The sequence below is a fragment of the Plasmopara halstedii genome (genome assembly GCF_900000015.1).
Source record: "Plasmopara halstedii genome assembly, contig: Scaffold_1343, whole genome shotgun sequence".
Classification (NCBI taxonomy): domain Eukaryota; phylum Oomycota; class Peronosporomycetes; order Peronosporales; family Peronosporaceae; genus Plasmopara; species Plasmopara halstedii.
In genome coordinates, this window is record NW_020188258.1 from 474,559 (window position 1) to 492,576 (window position 18,018).

Sequence of the window (18,018 nt, forward strand, 5' to 3'; positions counted from 1 at the left end):
TCGGTGTATGGCTGGGTAGCCAGTAGTTATACATGTATCTAGATTTTTCTATATATACTAAGGAAAATCTATACATTTAAAATTAGGCGGCTTTGCCGCAGAGAAATAAAAAATCGTTTTGGATTTTAAACAGAAGAGTTAATCAGCCTTGGGTCAAGGCAAGACTTACTCTTGGAGTAAGCGGATTGCGATCCGCTAAGTCGTACTTGTTCTAAGTGTAGAACGAAAGGTCGGTGACCTAAGTTACGCTTCCTCAAAGCGCAAAGCTACGGCAGCCCCGCTGCAGGTAAGGTCCGTCGCCATCGGTGCTCCGCTGAGCACCATACTGATGTCGTATACCGTTGTGTGGAGAACCTCAAGAGCTTGGAGTACTTTGTACACCGACTGCCTCACATTGAGGACTATCGCGCTCTGTCGGAGCTGCTCCTAGCCGTCGAGATGAATGAGTCACTTTCGGCGACAGTGGAGCGCCTAGCGCCTTTGAAACGGAAATCGTTGCCCTCCATGCTCAGAACCAATTGCTGGTTAGCTTTTGGGTGGTCGAGCGCCTGTGGGCGCCGTTCTGCCACCAACGCTTCCGCCTTCACTTGGTTTGGATCTGGTATGGCTTAAACAAGCCCACATAAAACACCGGGTGGGTGCGCATCCTACCGGAAGTTTTAGCGTATACGCTAGGCTTCGATTGGCCACAACCTTAAACGTCCAATAAACCGCGGACGGAGCTTAGTCTTGAAGACTGCAGAAAAAACCTGCATGTGTAGGAAGGTTTTTAGCACTTAATAAAACCAGGTCTCAGACCTCAATGTTTTTGACATTTCTTCTTCCTTTTCCATCTGCATATTTCTTCTGCATGTCTTGGCTTTCAGCCACCGCAACGCGAACGTGTCGCGAGACACTCAGTCTTTAGATAGGAAATCATCGCCTTCTTTGCAAACAGTGAGGGGGCTGACATCATCTAGCCGCTCGGCTATTGCCCGCCCCACCAATCCCTGAACCTTGGAACGGCGGCGTCAGCGGGACTCAAAGATAAACGATCTCGTTCACGTAGAATGGCGTGTATTCAGTAGATGCATGCATTGCATTGTTCAGGGAAAGCTCTACAAATGGCAGCATGGCGATCCAGCGCCTCGGCGTCTCAGCGCAGACTTGTCATCAACGACGCGATTCACGCGCTCAGTTAAACCAACGGTTTGCAGATCATCCGCTGTTGTCATAATTAGCTTGGTGCCCAGCATCCTGATGATTGTCGACCAAAACTTTCCAGTTAATCGTAGATCTCTGTCCGAGACAATTGACTCCGAATGTCCATGTTGTCGAAAGACACGATCGACAAGCAACGTCGCCGTAACCACACCATCGATGGTATCCGGCACTGCCGCAAGATGGGCCAACTTGCTCAAATAGTCCACAAAGACCACCACTCCCATGTTGCCCGCCGAGTATTTTGGCAGGACAAGCACAAAATTCATGCTCAGGGACTGAGATGTGAGGCGACTGAGTTGTAGTGCGTACTGACGAATGAAGTGTGTAGATCACGAACGGCTTAGAGCCGAGCAGGCGAATTTAAAACTAACAAGCGCGTACTCCATCGTAAGTGAGTCCTTGTCGTCGACTGGGTAGCTCTTCTCCGCGAGATTCGAACGCGATCACACGATATCACCCCTCGGCGTCTGATTGCAGCAGTGCACAGCCGATGGCAAAGTCCGTAATGTCACAACCGATACTGAAAGGACTATTGGGGTCTGGTAACAACAGTATTGGTGCATAAAGAAGGCTGTATTTGACCCTGTCAAAAAAAAACGATGCTCGGTGTCCCAACACAATTCTGTATCTTTCTAAGGAGATAGAAAAAGGATGTGCCATTTTCCCATAAAATATGTTACACTTGTGCAAGAATTTGGCGAGTCCAAGCCACTTGCGCAAGTCCTTTTGAATTCTTAGAACTGGACTGTCCACAGTGATCTTGACCTTAGCTGGAATCCGCCCGAAGGCCACTCTTCCCGATGAAGCACCTTAGAAATGGGATTTCTTCAGCGCCAAAAATGCACTTATTTGCATAAGCATACAGCTTATTCGTCCGCATGTACTCGAGCCCCGCTCTTAAATGCACGATGTGACTTTCCTTCTCTGTCCTTCCATGCCCCGCACGACTGTGGATGAAGACGTTGTCGAAGTATGTCTGTGAATACGCCCGATGGGGCCGAAATAATTGCGTCACAAGACGATTAAATGTTGCTGGAACATTTGACAGCCCTTGACTCATCACCAGTCACTCCCAGAGCATCCCGCTCGGAGTACTCACCGCTGTCAGTGGAATATCACTCACTTTGTTGAGCAATTGGTAATACCCATCGACCAAGTCGAGCGCACTGTACTTTGTACATCCAATCATATTGTTGTGGAGAACATCCTATCTAAGAATCGGCGTCTGTACCGGAATGGTGACAGCCTTTAGCTTATTGTAAGTGTGAAACATACGCCACTTATCGTCCGGCTTCCAGACACAGAACGTGGGGGTCGAATGGGGAGACTTGCTCTCACGCACCATTCCTTCATCGCGCTTTGCATGAAAAAAGCGTCAATCACGTCGCACTGCTCCATGCGAAGGGGCCACTGGCGTGTTCGCAGTTTTTGGTATCCGGAACCAGGTCAATCTCATGACGCACACCTCAGTCCGAAGGTAGGACCGACGGCGGGTCTTTGGAGACGACGTCTTGAAGTTCCTTTACCAGATGACAGTACGCATTCGAGGGATCCTTCAGGATCGACGATCTACTTCGTGCGTTCAGCACTCTCTTGGTGTCCTCCAGGACAGCTGCATCCAGAAGCGACGACGAGTTGATCTCCTCGCTCAGTCTTATAATGACCACCTCGCTCAGTCTTATAATGACCACCTCGGCTAAATAATTTGCCTTCAAGGCAGCCAAACTCTCCGTAGGGCATATTCCCAAGCTTAAGAAGAGCACTCACCGTGGGATAGCCTCCCTTTAACAAGGGTATATAGCTGTGTGCTAACGTCTACAGTAGACACAACCTGGGTCAGGGTTGCCTTCTTCCTCTCCCGTCATACCGTTGTCAAGTGAATATGGCTGTGCACTATCGTCTGCGGTAGAGATACCCTGGGTCAGGGTCGACGCCCGGCGTCTTGCATATAACGTACGGCGACGCTGTCGACTCTCCACAGAGGCTTTACGTATCGGCAAGACCAGTTGGAACACGCATCCAGCGTCGTCCAGTATCCCCACTCCGTGCTCCATGGGAGCCTTGATGTTTTTTACGAAGAGCTGCTATTCGTTCAGTGGTTAGCATGCAACTTCACGCGCATCAGAAGGGCCCTGCTCAAGATGTCTCGGATTTCGTTCGACTATGCCACTCTTGGCATGCAGCAGCTGCTTCGTAACGTGAGCAGTGGTCAGCGGGTTACGTGCCACTCCACGAGCATCACTGGGGTCTCGCCCTCGATACCTCGGCCCTTGGCCGACCATGCCAATCTTGGCATGAAGCAACTGCTTCGTAACGTTAGCAGTGCTCAGTGATATACGTGCCACTCCACGTTCAGCCCGCGAGCCAAGCTCTGGACTCTTGTCCGAGACACCTTCGGTGTTTGACAATTCGGATACTTCGATATCCAGCACAATGACGGTTCCGGTCCAGTGCCCGCGCCAAAAGTCCTTCTGCTTTCTAGCAGAGGTAGGTTCATGACTCACCAAAGCTCCACTAGGGGACGTGCGCGTAGCACCCAAGGTCTTTGACCTCCAATCGATCCATGGCTCATCATACCATATCAAGGATAAGGTCATACTTTGATACCAAGTATAAGACTAAGCAGCAGTGCACGCTGCCGAAGTCAAGAAACTTGACGCCGAGATCCACAGAGGTCCTCGGCACAATGACGCAAGTCCCCGTCGCAAAATCGAACTGTGACGGTGTCAGTAATCCGCGGTTTCAGCGCCTCTGCATACCGCTGACTTCCTTCTACTGTGGAGCGCCGAGCTTAATTTCCCGACGCCCCGGAAACAATAAGGGTCTTCCATTGCTTCTCAAAGCCCTTCACGATCGCTTCGACGACCAGCAAGCCCGGCTTCATTCATGTTTCGTGTTCAAGAGCACGGAGCTCTATGGAGCTGGGTTCTGCTGCTGTGCTCTATCTTTGAGGCTCAACAGAGCTCAGTTCTTCCCCGGTAGGGCGCCCGCGCCTACTAGGATTTTTTTGTTTCCAGCCAGAAGACCGGTGAAGGAGAAAAGGTAAAAAGCTCAATGCTCGATTTTAAAAACGAGTATCCTGCGGTGATGATCGAAATTGGTAGTAAAACTGAAAAGACTTGACTTCTGGAAATTGTGACATCTTTTCATACTTATGATAGGTTGTGTACACCCTTGGCCTATTACATCGGGTAGCTCAGTCACACGGTTGGAGTGCACACTCTAGCAGCTAGTCAAGCGGGCCTGAGCCGATGGATCCCGGCTATGCCGGGCAGCGTTCGAACACTCTACGGTGTCTTGTCTGTTGAGACACCCGTCACCTTCGTACTGGTTGCTCCCTTTGCAAGGCGCTTCAAGGTTCATCGAACCGACGACCGACTTGAAGTTGTATTCGATATTCACTACTACATGCACTGTTTCTTCAAAAGAAGACAGATACACATGGAAGATTTCCGTTCTGGTCACGCCAGTGCGGAGGGCCTATATAAAGACGGTCACTGTGACCGCCTTAGGGAGAAGATCGGCTGCCATCCCGACAATGAGAGTACGCAACGTTTGGACAAAAATCACCAATTCCTGCTTGCCCTGTCAGGCGGCAAGGAAACGCGATCGCACGCGATATAGCTGGTTTGAACACTCGTAAATTCTGCAGGTTCAGCTCCGTCCAGGACCCCCGAGCTTGGAGATAGCTAGCTTCACGCGCTGCCACTCGGTCTGGAGCATGGCGGACGCCATAGCCATCTCGGCCTCTCTCACCCAAAGCAAGGAGTTCTCTCCATTCTTTCCCTCGAAGATCTTAACGCTCATCACGAGCGGCCTGGGTCGGGAGAAGTCATCCATCGCCGACTGTGATATCATGGACGCAGTCGACGCCAACATCTTCTGCTCTAGGTGCTCCAGCAGAGCATTTTTATAGCTTGGAAAGGCCTCTAGGCGTGCGCTGATTGCTTCAAGTGCTTGTGAAGCGAGGTGTTAAACGCCCTCAGGGCTAAACAGAGACATCAACCTTTTAAACCCGTCTTGCATACCCTAGGCAAATAGTAGTACTGCTTCGTCCTCACAGAGGATCAATTGTAACGACGCAGACGTAGAATGACAACAAGCGCTATCAAATGCAGCGGGGATGCTTAGGTCACCGACCTTATATTCTATCCTAGAGCCAGTACGATTGTAACGGATCGCAATTTACTTACTGCAAGAGTAACTACAACCTTAACTTTAGGCAAATAAACGCTCTCGTTCAAAACGTAAACTGTAATTCTTTTTTTTATTTGCGGCAAAGCTGCTTTTATCGAAATCGTTAGGTTTTCCTAACTAATTAGTGAAACCTAATTAAAATGCATAACTACTGGCAGTCCAGCCACGTGATATCTTCTTGTTAAGGTGTAGCCACACCATCATGTGGTCACACCATCTTGTGGGACCCACCCCTTCGTATGTAGCCCCGTTACAACAGGCCTTATGTGTAAGCTTTGCCACAGATGTAGCATCTGAGAGTACAGTGGCGCTGCTCGGAACGAAGGCACGCTCGTACTCTCCTCGACTTGGCTGAAAGCTATTTACCCTAACGCACTCAAAATGCCTCGACCTCCTGCGTTGTAGTCGGTCTTTGCGCCACGGATCGTCTGATCCCGCTTCCCAAATAAATATAAGTAGCCGTTTATTGTTTCCAAAAGAGCCTGTACTGCCATCCTGAATATAATTCTAAAAACATGAATATAGTTCGTGCCAGCCGTCAAGATGCTAATTTTTCAACTAGATAATGGCAGCAAGCATGAGCATTTGAACCTCTCTAACCAAAAGTGGAATCTCCTCGGTCGTGCAGTCACAGAGCTGGGCAAAGTTGCCTTGCTGTGGGAGTCGATTGTGCTACCACAAACGCCTGGTTGAGGCGTATATGGTAGAAATTTACCAGCGCATTTTTCTAGTCAACATGCGCTCAATAATCGCCTACGAACCTTACGTCACCAATTGCGCTATCTCGTCATACCAATCATATATAGTGCTGCTTTGAGGAACGGTTGGAGAAGATATCGATCATTAGCACCAAAGACACAGCCGTATATAGACATCTGCTATCAGATGTAAAGGTGCTTGCATCTAATACAAAGGAATCTCTGTCTGAATGATTCTGCGCCAACTAATGCTTAGAAGATGACCCAATGGTGAAGACAATAGTCTCTTGATGAGCCAGATACTTGGGTTTCCCTTGCTCTAAACTCAACCTCAAATTTATTCTGACATACCTTACAAACAGATATCTGTTTTCTTTTTGCTATTTAATGAACTCATGTAATGCATAATGTGAGACTAGCACCCCGCATGCCTTCAAAACTTCTACCTTGCAAATCTTCATGATCTCTAGTCAACATACTTCATATTGAATGTATTTGTCTAATCAAGTTCTGAGTGTCGCTCTTGTTTAAAAAATACATATTGTGATACCAAAACAGTTTTGTTACCCGTTGCATTGCTCCAACACAAGCGATTTTGCTTAAAATACCATTTCAATTGTCTACCAAACCACACGTGTTACCTTGGCACTGGTCTCCGACCCCTCTCTTCACTAATATTCGATCGTGGACCATCCTCGTCCCAAGCCTCACGTTATTTACATTCTAAGAGCACGATCTTTGCCTGGAATAAATGCCGCTGTAAAAGAAACATTTTTGCAGCCTTGTTCCGGGAATTTTATGATCACGTACTTCCTACTCTATTTGATTGAGTAAGCAACTACCCCAAACTGCCGCTACAAAATACAACGCGCCTATGGTCGATGTAGCGGGAGCTTTATTTTGTGTGAAAAGCGTGGTGATTATCGTCAAACGATCTCACCCAGCTCCAACGCATCAGCTACGCCTTCCAAAATCGACAAATCGACTTTGTTATTCTTCATCAAAATAGCATCTTCATGGCTTGAGCTTCTCCAGCTTTTTTACGCTCTTTCTCGACGCTCTCATTCGTCGGAGTGGGAAGTGGTCAGACACCGTATCGCAAATGTGACCGCATTTAGTGTCACTGTGAACAAACTAGCCAATATAGAAATACACAGCTTGCTTATCAGCACGTCTAAAATTACAGATACCTCTTCAAGTACTGATAGGAGTATTTCACAAGGTGGGCATGTCTTGCAAGCTGCAAAGAAACTTACGGCGGATTGAAGCGCATTCTATTATCACTGTGTGCGCCATTGACATTGAAGCAGATACTCGTCCTTGCCCAGCTATTTAGCCCTGCAAAACCCTTACTACACCTACCGACCATTTCACGATCTTGCAATGCCGCTTGACACTGCCACTGGTCTGGGGAAACGTGATGGCAAAAACGGTGCTATCTTTTGAAGCATTAACTGCGCCTACCGGAGTAGAAGCTTTACGATGAAAGCATCTTTTTATTTATATAGATACCGGTGATGCTAGTGGCAACAACGACGAGTCACATTTGTTCCGTAACGAAGTGAAAATTTGGAGTCTACATCTACACTAATATTTTAAGTTTGGCGAAGTGCGCGATATTTACCCTTGAGTGTCATATTTGCGTACGTTAAAACGTACACTATAGTCCACCCAAGCAAATTCCAAGACCTCAAAGTCTTTTTGACTTCTCTCGGAGATGCACTATTTGATCGTTTAGTCGAAGCAATATTTAACGCTATTTTGGAGAAGAAAGTGATTTAACTATAGCTGAGATATTACTTTGAAATTAGGACATCGCATATAACTGACCCGTGAGAACGAGTCTTGAACGAAGAGCCAGGGTTATGTTAGCATCTTCTTCGAACAAGCTTGTATCATGATTTTTGTTAGCTATTAACATAAAGGGTCCGACGTCTCGATTATCTCGTATACTAATGCAGGTTTTATGTATTCACAAATTTGCGAAGATGTGAGATGCAGATTGAATACGTCTTTAAGCTGAATGTTACAAAACGAATAACTTTCTGCAGACGGTCACACATACTACAACGAATGTTTATCCGATGCTTCTGTTGGAAATTCCAGAGAACAAATTTATGCTTATGAGCTACCAAGGAGGCCAAAGTGTTCGTCCGCTGACACGTTTTGTGCGTGTACACGTAAGCTTCGCCCATTGTTACACATCAAATCACCACTAAATAGCGCGCATTTAGCTAAATTTGCTTTCACGGTGACCAATGAGCCTCGAAACGTGTTTCATACCTAAGCAGCTAATCATGAGCTACAACCACGCGTTGGATGTCAGCTGCTTTGGAGCAAGCCTAGAAATAAAAGATGGCGGTGCAAGCTTGCAGATATACTTTATGATTAATCGGCATATGAGTTTTTGCACTCCTAGGATCCAAACGCTTTCCTTGATCAAGTAATCTTGCATCTGACCCATACGATGTGCGCGATGTTTCGCCAAAGTGCTGCAATAATATACTAGACGAATTAATAAATTCACCACCACATTCGTTCGACCCGGCTGAAACCTTAAAAATATACTGTGCAAAGTAGGATATTCATTTTACCATTTTTGATGAGAGATGTGGTAACTACGTCGCTGTGTGCAACGACTTATGTTCTGTAAAGCTCTCAAAAGGCTTAGATCTAAGCAGCTTTTTCATGGTTTGAACAAAATCATTTTTTCTTGCAAGTAATTTCTACATCTGAACTGAATGATTCCTCCCCGCTGCAATAAAGTTGGCGAGATTTGAATACGATTTTGCGATCATGCGCGTTGCCTCTTAATGACCAACCTAATACAAAGAATTAAGCGTTACTGACGACACTTTATCGGAATGGAAAGGATATATCATAGCCTCAGCGACCGTCTCTTATGACGCACCGCAATACCTTTCAATTCAGTAATTTACGATATTGGTCAGGTATGGTGTCATACCGGCATGATTTGCACTATATCTGTAGAAGTAGTTTGCCTTACAAAGCCATTTTCTTGAGTCTTTGCAGCAAAGCTGATAGTCAACCTATGGAGACTTTTTTATTATTCTGCCCGAAGAGAATGCTTTCCAAAGAAGAAAAGAAGAAATGTATTCTCGACGGCACAAAGCATACACTTTCAGGTATCAGCAAAAGGATTTTTGAAGCGAATATACGCAAGCACTACCCGCAAGTGTTTAAATTAGTCATGCATATCTGATGCCGCATGATTTTCTCGATCACGGGCAGGTAAAGAATAGAATTGGTTGTTGCCATAATATGCCCTGAAGCTGCATCAATAGACAAAGTACGTCTTCATAGCATTAGACAGTCCTGAAGTATAAATCGTCACTCCCGGATCACCTCATTAGAGAGGCGATATCGCTGAATTCTATGAGCACTTAATAATACATATCAACTAGTTTAAGAGCACCAAACAAAGTGCAACCAGTTATGCTGCTCTGCGGCACATCGTGTTCGGAGTCAGCGTTTTCGTCAGAATGTATATCATATAAGTTGGTAAAAGCATGCACATTTTGCCACTTGTGGTAGGCTTTTTGAGCTCAGAGTTTTCGCCGAGAAATCAATTTCTCACTCGGTAGCAAACTACTCACTCTAAACACCTGCACTTCTTATTGGCAAGAAAGAAAGTATCTACGACCACTAGTTTTTCTTTTGGCAAGAGTCATGGACGTGTAACACAGACATCAGCTATTGGTACCAGGCTTGTTTCTTGACACACTCTCCAATCCGGTGGCAACACACCGGGTGAGCCTCTTATCAAGACGTTGGGAATACGATGTGAAGGATCATGATGGTAGCTGTATTGCTTGGAATTGGTGCGCTGCAAGTGTCCGGATTGATAGATGTATCCATGACGGTTCATGTGCTCACCTTTCCACCGATTTCTACTGAACCATTTCGATGACCTCACCGCCTTGCAATTTCTTGCACACACCTAAAATATTCTCAGTTTAGTAGGAGCTTCTACCGATTATTGTCAGGGGAGACTTACAACCCTATGACTGCCCCGGTCACTTAATTTATGAATAAATAATTAAATACGTCAAGTCATTCTGCTATCTAAATGCGTGCGCTTACACGGCAATGCTAACTCAACAGTACTGTTACATCACAACAAAACAAATTTCTTCTTGTAGACCTCAAGATTTCGCCTTTGTAACTTTCATTTGCTTTGCGCCCGTCTTTGAACAAGATACACTAGTCTACAGCAGTAATTAGCCCTCTATCAGAGATACACTCTGTGGACTAGGATACACCGCCGTACATTCCAGTCTCAGCAGATATACACTCTTGAGAGCCGCGGCGTACTGCCGCTATTTTTAGCTCTCCCCCACCAGGAAATTTGCACGATTACTGATAGATGGTTCAAAAAACTTCATGTCGTGGTCCAAAGTATTGTAACTTGGTGCCCGCGCCAAAAATCTATCAGCTTCCTGCAATAGTAGGTCTATGACTCGACCAAGTTTTGCCAGGATAGAAGTGCGTGAAACCAAGCTTTTTTTTACCTCCAGTCGATCCATGACTTAAGGGTTCTTGCCACACCATACCTGGGTAAATATGATATCTTGAATTCAAGACGAGACAATTTAACACGCTGTCAAACGTAAAATTCTCAACTTTTCTCTTAGACTCGACATAACCTCTTACACTTTCACTTCGCATGATGAATGAAATATCATATCCGTTTTTGGGAAATTTTATGCCTTTTGGTACTCAAATATATTTGACATTCGCGCGTCGTACGTAATGGCACAAGGTTATTATACGTGACTCTCCACTCTCCACGGGGTTAGTTCCCATTAGTTTTAGCTCCAGGAGGTTGGTTTTAAGTCAGAAAACAACCGCGGGCGGTCGTATACTTCAGCGGGGCTGCCGTAGCTCTTTGATTTAAGAAAGCTTACTCAGGTCAACGACGTTTTATACTAGGACCAGTATGAGTGTAGCGGATCAAAAATCTTAACTCAAGGCAAATGTACACTTCTGTTCAAATTGGAACTGTATTTATTCGTTTTATTTGCGACAAAGCCGGCTATATCCAACTTTCAAAGTTCTATTAATTAACTAGTAAAACCTAATTAATATGCATAACTACTGGCAGACCTACCACGTAGTGACTTCTTGTTACGATGTAGCCACACCCCTTTGTACGTTTGCACCATTTTGTGTTACTCACCCTTCCACACAAGGGTACGTGTAACCTCGTTACAGATGCCCCTTCTAACGCAGCTCTAATCTTTTATACTTAATCCTTACACATTTGGCTTTTTTGTACCAAATTCACATTAGTTTGTAAAATTGTGAATCACAAGAAACATATATGAATTGATGACGATAACAAAACTCCAAATTTAGAATCTCAAATTTACCATAAGAATTAGCAAAATGTCAATGTTCCGTGTTTCTTTATATAGAAATATCTCAAAATATACCCACGCTGAACTAATAGCGATAATTACATTAGAGGCAATTGGATCTACAGCACACGAAACTATCCTATGTGTGTTTGTTAATGTGGCCATTTAATGCAAAATTTTTTGAAACCCGGTTGTAATGCTGCTTGGTTTCTTAACTTTCATACCTCGTACCTCAGCTGAGAGATAGAAAAAATTAGGGTGCTGAAGCTTATAAAATCCTCTGTGCAACATCAACATGTGTCACGGCGCAGATCAGCCGTATATACACATCTCTTTGTCTCCATAGCATCGGTGGAGTCCATCACCCCTTGTGCACTCGTAGAGTTACCACCTTTAAAAACTTTGACCTATTCTCGCGAAATAGAAATTATGCTTCATATTCGATGCAACATTCAGTGCCTTTCTGAATAAGCGAGGGTGGACGTGGATGATCTCGGCGTAAACACACATGTTCAGTAGTCATCCTTAAAAATGATAGGTGTTAACGTCTCAGAAAGAAGGCCTGCCACCACTGCGGTGGTCGAAACCCTCCCGAGCCGGGTGAACAACAAATTTGAGCGCACCCGATGCGCCTAGTCAGGCGATGCAAACACGTCACATGATCTCTCCAATGTGTGGAGGTCTCTTTGACAGAGTAACTGCTACTCAGTGCCTATATTCGCGCGCGGCTTCCTACCAAAATACTGCAAGAACGACGCCGACTTGCTCCGTTTCGAGATCGACCTAATTTATGGCCATATCTATCGAGAGAAAGAGCGACCAAAAGCTCTACATTCACGGCCTTGTGCAGAGTGCCATTTGATCTCCCACAAATCTCCAGTCAGGGCGTCCATGGAGGTATTTTACCAGCACATCCTCGTAGCTGGTTACACGCCAGGCGAACAATAACTGATCTTGTTTTTTAAGCATCAGCCCTTGATCTCTTCGAGGCCAACGTTAGACATACGATTACCATACGTGTCTAGTTGTCTTGGGGTCAGGAAATCGAATAAATTTTGTTCAATCCTCATTTGTACAGATAAAGATTCGTTTAAGAGTTCGGGATAACGGCTTGAAAAACAATTTGCTCGAGCGATCCTACGTTTGCGGTACTCTCATTATTAATTTGCGATTTTGATCTTTCATTTTAGGAGTCCATACAGTCGTTCCTCAGATAACTCAAATCCGGGTAACTTACAACCTCGTAATACTAATAAAAAATTCCCCATCAAGCTTATTTGAATGTAGCCAAGTACTTACTCGTGACTGGTAAAAATAGCCAATTATGAGTCACCCGAGTAGATAGCGCTAACCCCTTCGGGTCTTTCTGTCACATGGACATAATGCGATGTTAGGTACTGCATTAATTAACCTTTTTTACAAACATGAATTTTGTTGATATAAAAGACAATATAGTGCCAAGCAAGCATGCTGGACTAATTTGAATTCAGCCACGAATGGATGGTAGTCTGGTCTGTCGCCATCGGTTTGAGAGATTTCTGCAGCTCTCGAATGCGCCTGAGTACCACTCCATCTGTGGAATTCGTAACTCCCAGCACTTTTTAGCTTTTCCACATCTTCGTTTTCTTGTTCGCCATTCTCCTCTTCTTCCGCCTCCTGAAACAAGGCTATTATCTTGTCGTCATATAACTCCAGATTGGCTATGTCGTCCTCCATCACTGGACTCAAAAGCTCTTAGATAGCCATAGGTTTATTAAGAGGAAGCGTCGCACAGGTCAATTAGCTCCTCCATATTGGGCTTCATTATTTAAGGAGGCCCCGCAAAGCGACGAGTGTGGCGAAAACAATAGACCACGGTGGATACTGATATCTCTTCCCAAGCAGCCTTGCTTCATTTTCTTGTGGCTAGCTGATCGATCTTATAGATGTTGATTTCACCTCGATCGTCACGATCAATAGCATTTCGAAGATGATAACGTCTGAAGTATTACTTGGACGCGGAGATTATCCAGGCACCCATAGACGTGCACTTAAGAGAAAAGAAGACCACCTCGACATTACTTACCTCGTGATCGCCGACTGGCGTTATCTAGAAAAAGAATGATCTGCCTATTTTTGGCCAAAAAGAACAGTGATCGAAATTGTTGAGAGCACATTTAAAGCGTTTACATATTGTACCTTCATGTCGATGTCAAGCCTTTTCAGCCCAGTTCTGGAAGGTGGGCTGGTCATTCACGCTTCTTATTGCTGCGAAAAAAATACACAGTTGCTCTCCTGTCTTCCAATTGAAACAGCGAGGCTTATTGGCCTTTCCAATGAGCAATGGCTTGGGCTTCTCTAACCCATATCAGCAAAGGCAATAGGGATGCGGTTCTATGATTCAGAACGGAAAATGACAGTTAATTCAACCTTTTCATCTAAAAGACCATGATTATATGCAAACAAACTTACTTTGTCTTGTCTAAGTCCCTCAATCTGCTGTTGTGCAATGGTTTTTTCTAAAACTATGGAATGAAAAAATCCTATGAAGATTTAGGATTAATGCCTGATCTGCAGCACCACTCTCACCAGGAGCTCTCTTGAAAGCGTTGAAGCCACTCATTGGAATACTCGCGCAAGCGAAATCGGCCAGCAAAGACTTTTGCTTTTGTTTTGATGATATCGCCAGTGATGGCTACATGCCTTGTCTGACATTGAAGCACCCATGCTGCCATGACTTCACCAAGCTGCGGGTGATGTGCAACGCGGTACCGTTTTACCGAAAGTTCAGCATCTGTCATGGCCTTGAGCTCGCGACTCTTTTCGAGGATGCTGCTACTAGCAGATTGAGTGATTCCAACGCTAAACTTCTGAGTAGCCCATGTTGCAAGCGTATTTTGACTCGTCCACTGATTTTTGGCCTTTAATTGCAGACCTTGAGCCTCTGCACGTTTGTTAAACGTGCTGGTGGCATATTTATTGTATATGTAATTTTGCACCTTTCGAAAAAAATTTCGCAAAATTACTTGGATAACTAATAACCGTGACTATCTCATAGATATTTTTCTACTGCATTTATTAGTTATTCGAGGAAGAACTTTATACGAAATCGGCTCTGCAGCTCACGATTATTTCGATTGAAACTAATGTTACAGGTAGACTTTTTTTATTTTGATACGAACAATGTAACACGACATAATAGTAGCATCTTCTTCATAGGTACGAATTCTCTAGTACCTCTAAATTTCTACATTTAAACAAAGTTTCGTATGAGATTGTACAATTGTTTGATCTAATACAAAACGTACCCCATCATGGGATACTGCGTTACTGAGACACTAAAATAGTAGCAGACGATTGTCATTAGTTAAATTTTGAGGATAGATAGTGATTTGGCAAGGCAAACTTTAAATAAGTATGAGAGCCGGGACTATTGTAGTGATTATGTCAACAGATTGACGTTCAAGTGAAATGTTTCTTCTGACCCCATGTACCCACGCTTAGATTCTTGACCATCACTCCCAATCATTTATTGTCACATATAGTATTCTATATTACAGTGATAAATGAGGTTACAGCCACTTTACTAAATCCAGCCATTAAAACAATAACCGTTCATGACTGACTCTACAATTTTGGACGATATCAACGCGGCCGATTCGGCTATCACTGGTGCAGACTTGTTGGTATCGCTAGACAGATATACAACGCTATTTTCTGACACAGACATAGAATTGCAGCTTTTGGACTTGACCCCTGGCGACAATTTCTTTGACTCCCTCGAAGATGAACGACACTTTGGAGCAACTGACAGTGATAGTAAATCAATTGACACCGAAAGCGTTGCCTCCATCTCTCCTCGAGTCTCAGAGGCTGAAAATATTCGTATGAAAGACGCGATCCGACGCAGCAATTATCGACAGAAGCGAAAAGCCGAGAAGTTCGACCTCCAATTAAAGATTCAGGAACTGACAAGCCAACTCACAGCGTTACAAATGAAAAAGGAAGCAGATAAGGCCAAAAGTGGCTTAGGATCGGTCTCCATGGCAGTGTGGAAGGCACTTGCTGATCGCCACTTGCAAGCGAGACTTGTAGCAGAAGAGCAGCAACGCCGACTTCGGGAAGCGATTGAGAGAAGGTCAGCTTTGATTAAGGACATGGGCGCGATTGTCTGTCAAAGATTATCGCAAGAGCATAGTGAAAGCTACGTTCCGCCTCGAAAGAAGTCTCGAGTCGAGTCACCTGACATGAAGTTATATGGAACTTTTGTCAAGGAGCTGGATGACGCATACATTCGAACTGACAGTATTTTTAGCCAATCAGAAGTACAGATGCTGCAAACTGACGACAGTAACTACGGTATGCGTGCAGTGCCTAAGAAAGCAAATTACTATGAATTGGCGGGCAAGAAGACAACTCCGTTTCCTTTTGAGCGTGTTCGACTTTTGATTGATCGAGTGAGTATTGTGGAAAATCGTACGAGCTATGAAAAGATTGATTTGTCAGATGTTGCCGGCCACACAAGTGCATTCAAGTGTCGATTCGAAACTCGTTTAGGCGATGCAGTCGGATGTCTCATTCAGCATGTACTTTTACGTTATTATAAAGAGGCTGATCGAGTTGTTTGCATTTGCCGCAAATTCACCGAAGGTGAAGGAGTGTATGCTGGAATGCATGCGGACGAGACCGGATGGAACGTCATTGAGCGTTGCGCAAACGGAGCTGGAACTGTCATTAAATCTATTTTTCGATATGTGCCCATGTCTTTTAGTACAGTGGCCTCTGCTGATGGTAAATTGAAGAAATTTACAGACAAAATTATATCAATTGGAGAGGAAGATTGTCAAACCTGTGGACGCAAGTTAGAAGCACTTTTGTTAGATGATTCTCTTGGTGATGCGTGCCAGCGCAGAGGTACAATATCATGATAAGCTCGCCGTATATCACCTTGATTAGTCAAACAGTGTTTGTATCATTTAGGCGGAAAAATAAATCGAAAGGTGAAATTGTTTGTATGAAAGTTCATATTCTATCGTTGGTCTCTCTTTGTGGACAAGACTCAGATATCAGTACAGACGAAAATCAAATGCCTTGTAGCTAGCTGACTCTACCTCTCAATAATAAAAGAGCATGTATTGAATGGTTATATATGACTTTGTATATAGTATTCAGTATTCAGCATTTTTACGCTATTCCGACACTACGACATGGTGGGTCTTCTTCGCCATTTAGACGACCCAACGGCCTTAGATGGCGAGCTACTTCATTCAATCAACAAAGATATGTGTAAGCTTGTGCCATCTTCTTTAACTATGGGCACAACAGCCTTAAACGATTTATCCAACATGCCGGACACAAAAGGTCATCACCCTGACATCATAAGTGCTAGTGTATCTTCATCTGAAAGTATCTTTGCTGCAGATAATATTCGTACTCAAGATGCTAGTCGACGCAACACGTACCGACAAAAGCAAAAGGCACACAAAGAGGCTTTATACATGCAAGTTGAAGAGCTCTCAAGTCAACTCTTTGCACTCATGGAGGCAAAAGAAGCGGCTTTAGTGAGCATAGATATGACGCAGGGGACAATCTGGAAAGCTCTTGCAATTAGAAATAAACAAGTTCGACAGAACGCTGAAGATCAACGTGCCAAGTTGCGTGCAGCTGTTGATAGACGAGCAAGACTAATTCAAGATTTAGGACAATTGGTTCAGAAGAGGATGCATGAAGAAGCACTTGAAGATCTGGTATATACAGCTAAAAGACTTCGCACGGAGACGCCGAACAAGGCGTTGTATGAAGTATATTTGAAGGAGCTGGACGAAATTTATGCAAAGACGGACAGTATCATTTATGCAACGGCTAAACTTGCAGACATGAAGACTTGTGAAAGATCTCGACTATTCTACTATCCACCACAACCTTTTTCCAGCAATTCCAGTTGCCATGAGCTTATAGGCATGTTTACGACACCGTATGCTTACGAGAAAGTGCGTAAGAATCTGTACGAAATGTACTGTTTGGAATTCCGTCTTGGTTCACTATCTCATGATGCTGCAATTACGAAATATCGAGTGGAAAGCTTGATGGGTTCTGCAATTCAACATTGTGTTAAACGACAATATAATGAATGCAACCGTATTGTGATTGTATGGCGAAAATTTACAGAAGGTGAAGGAAATTTTGGTGGGATGCATTCAGATGAAACTGGATGGTGTGTCGTAGGACCATCGAAAAGAAATGGAACTTTGAGCTCCGTGGTGCAATTTGTCTCTCGATTTGTGCCGATTCATTTGAGTGTTGCATCAGCTTCAACCAACCTCATGAAACAATTCGCTGACCTGTTGGTCAAAAGCAATGAAGAAATTTGTCAATTAGGTCTACAAACGCTTGAGAATGAAATTCTAGACGACGCAGAGAGAAGTAATTGATGAATTAACACATGATGTGTTAAATGGCTTTTGAAAAGGTCCCATGTGTTTTTTAACTAATTGAAATTATAATTCAAGTTGACAAAGTAATTGGAATCTTCGAGATCCAAAAACATCTTTTGTGTTCTT

General features: G+C 44.2%; 2 protein-coding genes across 2 annotated transcripts; both read left to right on the plus strand.

Moving 5' to 3' along the window:
* Positions 1-15,075: 15,075 nt before the first annotated feature.
* PHALS_01120 (uncharacterized protein) lies at positions 15,076-16,386 on the plus strand (the record flags this gene model as incomplete). The annotated part of the gene is made up of 1 exon (XM_024730923.1): positions 15,076-16,386. One exon carries the CDS (start codon positions 15,076-15,078, stop codon positions 16,384-16,386), a length of 1,311 nt encoding a protein of 436 aa, XP_024581152.1.
* Positions 16,387-16,665: 279 nt separating this feature from the next.
* PHALS_01121 (uncharacterized protein) lies at positions 16,666-17,889 on the plus strand (the record flags this gene model as incomplete). Its single annotated transcript, XM_024730924.1, has 2 exons — positions 16,666-16,819; positions 16,880-17,889. 2 exons carry the CDS (start codon positions 16,666-16,668, stop codon positions 17,887-17,889), a joined length of 1,164 nt encoding a protein of 387 aa, XP_024581153.1.
* Between the last annotated feature and the right edge of the window lie 129 nt (positions 17,890-18,018).